Source organism: Mastomys coucha, unplaced genomic scaffold (assembly GCF_008632895.1).
Source record: "Mastomys coucha isolate ucsf_1 unplaced genomic scaffold, UCSF_Mcou_1 pScaffold20, whole genome shotgun sequence".
In the NCBI taxonomy this organism is placed as follows: Eukaryota; Metazoa; Chordata; class Mammalia; order Rodentia; family Muridae; genus Mastomys; species Mastomys coucha.
In genome coordinates this window covers 107498242-107506953 of record NW_022196903.1, presented here as the reverse complement: position 1 = coordinate 107506953, position 8712 = coordinate 107498242, and the positions used below count along the sequence as shown (strand labels likewise).

The window sequence follows — 8712 nt, the reverse complement described above, 5'->3', positions numbered from 1 at the left end:
AAAAGATGGTGGCACAGGCTAACCCTGAGAAAAGGAGGCCTGGAGAGCTTTGGGTCTTGGGGGTGAGCATGTGGCGTGGCATGTATAGGTATGACAAGCCCTGGGGGGAATCTGAGGCCTGCCAGATGCTGGTCAGCCTACCTGGGTGATGTTAGACAGGCCAATCAGGTAGGACACGATGCACACAGCAGCAATGAAGAGTTCACGGCGATTGCGGAGAAGCCTGGGGTACTCATCCACCAGGGCAGTGATGAAGCCCTCCACGGTACAGAACTTGTCGGGGGGGGGGGAGGGAAAGATGGGGTTAGCTACCAGCTGCAGCCAGCCTCCTCCTACCCATCCACCCCAAACCTGGCCTTGTAAGAAAAGGCTTGTAGCCAGACAGCAGGGCCAGGATAGTCTGGAGTCAGGTCCTCCAGGCACTGTGGGAGCTAATCAAGGCCAGGCTAGTCCTGATGGGGGTCCTCACAGCGCTGTGGGGTGGGGACCTCACCTGGCTGTCAATGCCCAGCATCAGTAGCATGGAGAAGAAGAGGATAGCCCAGAGGGGAGAGATGGGTAGTTGTGTCACAGCCTCAGGGTATGCCAAGAATGCCAGCCCAGGGCCTGGTGGGGAGGGCAAAACAGAAGAAAGAAGAAGAGAGGAGAGAGAGAGTGAATGAGTGCTACCAGCACCCAGCACCATACCCAGCACCACACCCAGCATCACACCTAGAAGAACCTCACAAGAACACCCAGCGCACCCAGCACACACCCAGCACACACAGCAGCACATGCAGCACATACAGCAGCAGCATACACAGCACACTGACATCTGCTCATTTGACCTCAGCTCATCCTCTGGGTAACCCTGTGTATGCACTGTGTTTCCCCTTAGGAAACAGTGAGAGTCCAGAGGGAAGATAGACAGGACAGGTGGTGCAGAGCCGTGGCCACCATCCAGCAAGGGGTCATGGGAACCTGGCCAGTGGCAGGGACAGCGCACATGCAGAGAGGCTGGATGGGGAATCCATGAAGGAGGCAGGTGGAGACAGATGCTGGACCTACAGGGCTTGTGGAGAGGTGAGGGAAGAGGGTGGGAGGAGGCTGGGGCTTCTGCTCGGCAGCTGAACCCTTCATAAGGTGGAAAGTTGCGGGATGGAGTGGATGTGGGATGCCTGTGGGGCTGAGGGTAGGGGTGGGGCTGGAGACCCTGGGGGGATTGTAAGAGTTCAGGAGAAGCCTCCTGTGAGGATACTGTAATCTTTCTGGTTGTGGCTCTGGGACAGAGGGTGGGTAAGAGGCTAGAGAGTTCCAGGAGTTGGAGGAGGTAAGACAGGAGCCTCAGCAAAGAGCATTTCTGACATGACCAACCCAGTTCCCCAAGGGACAAGTCACATCACTTTCCTGAATCTCAGAGGGCTTACCTGACACACAGTCAGTCCCTCCTGCTGTGGCTTGCACTGCCCCAAAAGAAAAGGGGATCAGACCCTGAAGGTCTCCCCGGCTTTGACACTAGTGACCATGGGAACAGAGTAAGCACAACCCACACAGTGACAATGTTTTTGGAGCAGGGCAAAAGTCTAGCCCGGAGAGCTTTGTATCCTGGAGGTGAGCCCAGCTGGACCTACATGCACATTCAGCATGACCACACGCCACCATCATGGGGAAAGCCCTGCTTTCCCCAGGTAAAGTGCTGACCTGAGGCTGCCACATCAGCTATGGACCTCTTAGTGACATGAGCCATGAAGCCCACGATGGAGAAGATGACGAAGCCGGCAAACATGCTGGTGCAGGAGTTGATGCAGCAAACGATGATGGAGTCCCTGAAGAGCAGGAGGGAGGGTGAGGTGATGGAGGACGACCACAGGAGAGTGGGACCAGAGGGCAGGAACCCTCGAGGGAAGGGAAGGAGGTTCTAGAAGAGGAACTACAGGGGCAAAGCCAGCCAGAGCAAGCCAGGCAGGATAGGGAAGGAAGGAAGGGGTCACCTAAGAAGGTAAAGAGAGACCTAGTAGGGTAGGTGTGGCTACAGAGGGTGTGGAGGTTCCACGAGGAATGTAGTCTCAGATGAAGTGCTGGAGGTAAGTATGTATTACTGGGGTACGCACAGGGGTAGGGGTTGGCATTCATGCCTGGGGCGTGGACTCAGTTTGCCTCCACCAGGAAGGCATGGTCAGGGGTGTGGTCAGGAAGGAAGCCTCAAAGCCCGCCCCCTCGAACCTGTACACATTGTTGTGGAAAGAGTTGTAGCTTCCCAGAGCAATCAGGGACCCCAGGCCCAGCCCGTAGGAGAAGAAGATCTGGGTGGCAGCGTCAAGCCACACCTGTGGGCAGAGGATCAGAATCTCAGAACTGATGAAGGTCAGAATCATCATCGTTGTCGCAACCTCGGCCTCCTGGGAGTCCTCAGGGATTACCTGCTCCATCTGACTTGCTCAGGAACCTAGTGGCTGTAGCATGCTCTTGACCCTGGGGGACCCATTTGGGCGGGGTGGTCGGGACAGGGTGGGGCGAGGCAGAGGCTCACCTCAGAATCAGACAGCTTTCGGAAGTTGGGCGTGATGTAGAAGAGGATCCCCTCCTTGGCCCCAGGAAGCGTCACTCCACGGAAGAACAGGATGATGAGCATGATGTAGGGGTACGTGGCTGAGAAGTAGACTACCTAGGAGCAAAGGATGGCAGGGCTGCCCCTCTCTGCAGCACCAGATCTGTTCCTCCTCCTCCTGGACCACCCCATTCCTGGATTTCTAGTCTGGTGGGCGTGTCCACCTTTCTGAAGCCCCTCCATGAAGTCTCCATCACTGGCTAGCACCTCCCCCATTCCTGTCAGCTGCTCTGTCCTTTCTCCTCCCAGGTGTATGAGGCTAGTCCCTGTCTGTGGCCATACAAGGAGGAAGGCACACACTTCTGGGAGGGGAGACATCCCCAACCACCCCCCCAACCAGAGCCCATGGCCCATGCTTAGAACTCTCTGTGAAGCTCAGGGCTGGCCTCAAACTCACAGTGATCCTCCAGCCTCATCCTTCTTAGTGTCTGGGTTACAGGAGTGAGCTCTAATTTGGGGGTTTGGTGGTAAGGGGTGTTTGTTTGTCTTATTATGTAGTCCTGGCTGGTCTGGAACACACAAAGCCACCTACCTCTACTTCTGCAATGCTGAGATTAGAGATGTGTGCCACCATGCCCAGCCCCCATCTCTCTCTTTTTTTTAATTTCTACATTATCTGAGTGACACAAATGATAACAAGGAGAGTTTAAGTCCGAGTGAATATGCACACAAGGTCCCATAGATAGCTTCTACTGGTTACATGAGGGACAGGTCCTATGTGACTGACATTTCTGTTCTCCCAATGTGTAGGACAGTCTACGGCATTCAGTAGACCCTTGGTAGGTGTCTGACAATCACGGAACATTCTTGGTTCTCACTTTTTCTGTATGGCTGCAAAAGGGCTCAAATGCAAAAGAAAGAAAGAAAGAAAGAAAGAAAGAAAGAAAGAAAGGAAAGAAGGAAGGAAGGAAGGAAGGAAGGAAGGAAGGAAGGAAGAAGTTGGCCTCTTTAATATGTGCAAAGCTAAAACACACAGGCCAAGCTCATTCCTAAACACTACTTCACTGTCTCAGGAAGAAAAATGATCCTTAATTACAGAACATCCTTTGGGAGGTGCCAGCTGCCCCCTATGGCTTTCTAGCTACATGGAGATCTAAATGTAACCCTGAACCTGTCTGTATACAAATCTTCATCTAAAAAAGTGCCATTCCATGCTTGGGGAAACTTCCAGCTGTGCTGGAAGTTTTACTGAATCTAAAACCACCGACTTCTCCCAGCTCATGGCCTATGCTGCTTAAGAACCTTCTGGAAATGGAACTGCCCCTACTCTCTGTCCCCAGTAAGTAACCAGTCTGTGAATGCAGCCAGATGGCTGGGTATCCCCGCCCCCCACCCATGGTTATAACTGGTATTAAACATGGAGTTTCCATGTGAAGGAGGTTAACTAGCATTCTGCTCAGATCATCTCTCAGCCTGTGATGATCCACTAGCAGATGAGAGGACTGGGGCTCAGAGGGGGTCTTGTGACTTGCCCAAGTGCACACAGCTATTCCCTAGGAAATTATAACACTCCAAGGCCTTGAACAAAGACCCCACTCTTCTGCTCCCTGGACTCAGCCTGGAAGGGCCCTGTACCTACCTCTGCTCTCCTTAGTCCTAGGGACGACAGATAAGGGGTCTTCTGTCTCCCGCACTGGGTCTGAGGACTACACCACGGTGTGTACCACTTCTAGAGTCCAGGAGTAAGTCCCCCAAATCTTCAATAGGACTTTCGCCAGTCCTAGGTCACTCCCCCAAGTCAGTGTCCAGGTGTTTCTGGCCAGATGCCCCAGCTCGGTCCCCATCTACACTTACATAAGCTAGATAAAAATGGCAAGTCCCCTCCCTAATGACAGGTACCAGGAAACCACTGAAAAAGTGTTATCTCATAGGAGGAAAACAAGTTTTAGGGAAGTAGGGTGGCATGTCCATGGTCACAGAGCCAACTATATCACGTGGGGATATGAGCTTGGGGTGTATACCTCTATCATCAATCCCATCATTATAGAAGATGGCACCTCTGGGTCTCTGTACTGGACACAGGGTGGTGCACAGAACAAGTTGGTCCAGTAGTCTTGGAGCAACACCTGCCATCCAGTTATGGCTCCATCAAGCCCAATGGCATCTGTGAGCTTGACATGGGCTCATGTCTTTTCCAGGCATTGAGAATGGAAAGGACTTTAACTCAAGTTAGATGAAGCATATGGGACTCATGGGCCCTGGCCCAGGACCCACCTCCTATAGACCTGCCCCTTCTCCTGTGTGTCTCTATTATTCACGCATTTCCCTACCTTTCCAGTCCAACCAACACCCTTCCAGATGCAGAAATACACAAGCACCCAGGCAATGGCCAGTGTGATGGCTAGTGGCCAGCGGATCTGTCCTGGCTTGTCCAGCCCATCTGTCATCTGGTGCATGTTGCGCCTGGGGACAGAGGAAAGAGGAAAAGGTCACACAGGAGATGAGTGTCCACAGCTCTGATGCAGACCATACCGTCCCTGGGTGTCCTGGTGATACTGCGACCTTGTGGTTTCGACAGGGCCTGTGGGCCAGGACTCTCACCCTGGAGAGCTGCAGTAGTTGGTGTCAACTGCAACTCCTGGGCTACTGAGCTTTTACCTCTCCTCTGCTCTGTTTACCTAGCCCCATGGAATCCTCCTAAGTCCCAGGTAGGACCATGTGGTCACTCTCCTGCCTGAGACCTTGTAGCACATAAGACCCCTCTTCTCTGAGTCTGGAGAACAGATGACTGAAACTCCCTTCCCAACATCTACAGTTCACTCTTGCCTCTCAGCACAGCTCCTCACTGGGCACCCCCTGTAGCTGCCCCCCCCCCGTGCCTACACATATTCCTTCCCACAGACTCAGTACCACTGACTCCCCAACCCCACATGTGATGGTGAGCAGTCACATTCTCCTGCAGGCTGCTCCAGGCCACCTCCCCTACCCTGCACGTTTTCCTGCCAATTTGAGCCACCTGCTGCTGTCACTTGTCTATTGGCATCCCCAGATCTCTACTGGCACACAGTAGGCATTCAAGAAACATTCAGGAATTGTAGCTGAAGGAGAAGCCACATTGCCTGCCACCACCCAGCTGGCACACCCTCCCCAGTCCCATTCCAGCCCCGACTCACTCCCAGAACTCCACCACAGCGCTGGTCATGTTGGTGGTATTGACCAGGCTATAGTTGGAGAAGCAGCGGTCAGTGTTCCAGGGGTTGTCACACTGTTTCCATGGCAGGGTCTGCAAGGACAGAGTCACAGACAGATCCCACTCAGCCCCTGGGGCTGGCCAGAGAGGACCCCACTCACCCAGCCCACGCCTATCACCCCACATACCTGCTCTCAACTATTTTTCTACCTCTTCTTCCCAGGAGTTCTCAGAGACAGGTGGGTGCACACCACCCAAATCTGAACTCTTGCCCCTTCAAGAACTAGCTTCTGAGCCATGCTGTGTCCACAGGGGTGGCCCCAGCAGACAGGGTCTGTCCCACATCCAGTCTGGTTCTAGACTCTTTACACATGATTTATGGAGTGAGTTTCAGTCTTTGTTTCCTTCCTCTTTCTGGTCGAAGACGGGTCGTATAAAATTGACCACCGCTCCATGTGCAGCTGAGCAGCATGGAGCACACACAGCCTTGCAGCTCTTCCTAGGACCTTGGTCTCCTTTACTCACTAACTCCCCATCCTCCAGGCTCCCCCATGATGCCTCCTGTCTCCTGGAATCTGACCACTTTAAGAAGCACATGCAGGCAGAATCGGACAGCATCCATTTTCTGTGATGGCCTTAACCTCTTCAAATTTCATGCCCACAGTACATGAGTCAGAGTTTCTTCTTTTGTTAAGAATGAATATATTCCACCACACACATGTGCATTCAGTCACACATGTTCCCCGGGGGACCCAGGGTTGCTTCTGAAGGGCTCTTATAAACCATGGTGCTGTGAACATACGGGCATCGACCCCCCATCTGTCTGAGGCCCTGCTTTTGCTTCTGTGGAAACAGAATTGCTGGATCACATTTATAAATGAGATTGGTGAGGTCTCAGAGAAGCTGAGGCCGCTCCCTGATGTTGCATGGCTGATAGGCAGTACAATTAGCATTCACACCCATGCTAGCCAGGTCCATACAAAGTGGCTATCGGATCCAGTGTTGGGATGCCTGAGGTGTGAGACTGACTCTCAGCATGGCCGGTCGGGGAAGACAATATAGGAGACGAGCTACACCCAACTCCTCATTCAAGAACTGACCCGGTGAGCACACTGAGGGTTCCCACAGCCCATGCAGGCGCTGACCAGCAGCCACTCACCGTGGTGAAGGAGTTGTACAGGTAGTAGATGGCCCAGGAGATGATGACAATGTAGTAGATGTTCAGCCAGAAGGACAGCACAGCTGCGGCGAGGCCCACACCTGCGAAGGAACACACACAGGGCTTGCTACTGCATTCTTAGAAATGGGCCCATGGCTTCCTTGTCCCAGAGGACCTTGGGTGAGGCCCCTCTACATGCCAAGGTCCTTCACTCACCCTTGAACATGGGCGCCAGCTTCCATACACCCAGGCCCCCAATGGAGGTATACTGGCCTAGGGAGCACTCCAAAAGGAAGAGAGGAACTCCCGCAAAGATGAGCGTCAAGAAATATGGGATTAGGAAGGCCCCTGGAGAAGAGAGATAAGACACACTCATGGTCTCAAGTCTCCCCACCAGCTTTGGGGTCCCACTCATCATTCCCATGTATCCTACCTGGAAAGCAGTATCCAGGGCAAGCCCCAAAGGCACCATTCATTCATTCATTCATTCATTCATTCATTCATTCATTCAGAATGTACCCCAGCTCTTGTAAAAGATACATTTTGATACCATTGCCACAAACAACTGTCATTGGGGACTCTTGAAGAGAGGACAAGGGGCCCACTCTCAAAGATCCTCCCTTCCCTCAGGGTAGACCCAGAAGATGCAAAGACCTGGCCCCAAGGTCACCAGGTAGCTACCTACCACCACCGTTTTTCCCGCAGAGGTAAGGGAACCTCCACACGTTGCCCAGACCGATGGCATAGCCCACGCAGGACATGAGGAAGTCGAAGCGTCCCTTCCATGTGTCCCGGTCAGGGAGGTCCCCAGCCTTCTTCTGCACCTTGACTACCAGGGTTTTGGGCTTGTCGCTGGCCACAGGGGCCTCGCTGACCTCGGTAGAGATCTGCCCATCAGCCACCTTGCTGTTGTCAGTCGCCATGTCTCGGAGCAGGAACTTGGCAGTGGGGATCCTGGTGGGTGGGCGTGCGATGTCAGCTCCAGTCCACGTGGACAGCAGCTTTGCGGCCTGGGATTGTTGTAGGGGGACAGAATGGGTCACAGTTAAAGAGGCAACATAGATATGAAATTGCCTTCAGGTCAGTTCTCTTTTACCAGCTGAGGACTAGTTCTTAGTACTATGACTAGTACTTAGTCCTAGGACTTCAGAACTCCTGCTGATTCTGTCTTTTGAATATATATGAGACAGGGGACAACCTTGGGTGCCTTTCCTCAGCAGCTGTCCATTATTTCTGAGACCATGTCTTTTGCTGGCCTGGAACTCATGGTATAGGTTAGGCTGGCTAGCCAGCAAGTCCTGGGGATCCTCCTGTCTCTGCCTCCCCAGTGCTGAGATTACAAGTGTGCACCCCCATGCCTAGCTGAGTGTGGGAAACACAAGCACATCCGGGAACACACAGAGATGCCAAAGGAGGCTGTTGGGACTCCACCTCTATCATCTCCACTCGTGGTCACTTGAGATGTGGTCTCTCTTGAACCTAGAGAACATGATTCTTTCAGCTACACCAGCTGCTAGAAAGCTCCCGCAATCCTTTTCTCTCTACTCTTCCTGGCCCTGGGGTTCCAGGCCATGTGGCCATGCCTGGCCTTTGACATCGGTGCTGGGGATCAAACTCAGAGCCTCATGTTGATGTCCTTTACTGACTGAGCCATCCCTACGATTGCTCAGTTTTCCCATCTGTCCAACGGGGCCAGTCTCTTCTGGCGTGTCAAGGTGTGGCAAACTCAGCTTTTGGGTCTGCCAGGGTGTGATTCATCACCGGGCTGCTTGTCTTACCTAATAGTTCTCTGTTAGGAGTCTTCTCCTAAAAGGCTTTCTCCACAGAGCCTGCAGG

General features: G+C 53.1%; 1 protein-coding gene across 1 annotated transcript in view; it reads right to left on the bottom strand.

Annotated features, from left to right (window-relative positions):
* The window catches only part of Slc6a1 (solute carrier family 6 member 1), a 33678-nt gene that overhangs the window by 6695 nt on the left and 18271 nt on the right, over positions 1 to 8712 (bottom strand). The window contains exons 2-12 of the mRNA XM_031382963.1: positions 8655 to 8705; positions 7562 to 7886; positions 7093 to 7224; positions 6877 to 6977; positions 5701 to 5810; positions 4858 to 4990; positions 2510 to 2644; positions 2203 to 2306; positions 1681 to 1805; positions 494 to 606; positions 142 to 273 (exon numbers count right to left, since the gene is read on the bottom strand). Coding sequence (XP_031238823.1) covers positions 142 to 273; positions 494 to 606; positions 1681 to 1805; positions 2203 to 2306; positions 2510 to 2644; positions 4858 to 4990; positions 5701 to 5810; positions 6877 to 6977; positions 7093 to 7224; positions 7562 to 7799 — 1323 coding nt within the window. The 5' untranslated portion in view covers positions 7800 to 7886; positions 8655 to 8705. The remainder of the gene's footprint in view (positions 1 to 141; positions 274 to 493; positions 607 to 1680; positions 1806 to 2202; positions 2307 to 2509; positions 2645 to 4857; positions 4991 to 5700; positions 5811 to 6876; positions 6978 to 7092; positions 7225 to 7561; positions 7887 to 8654; positions 8706 to 8712) is intronic.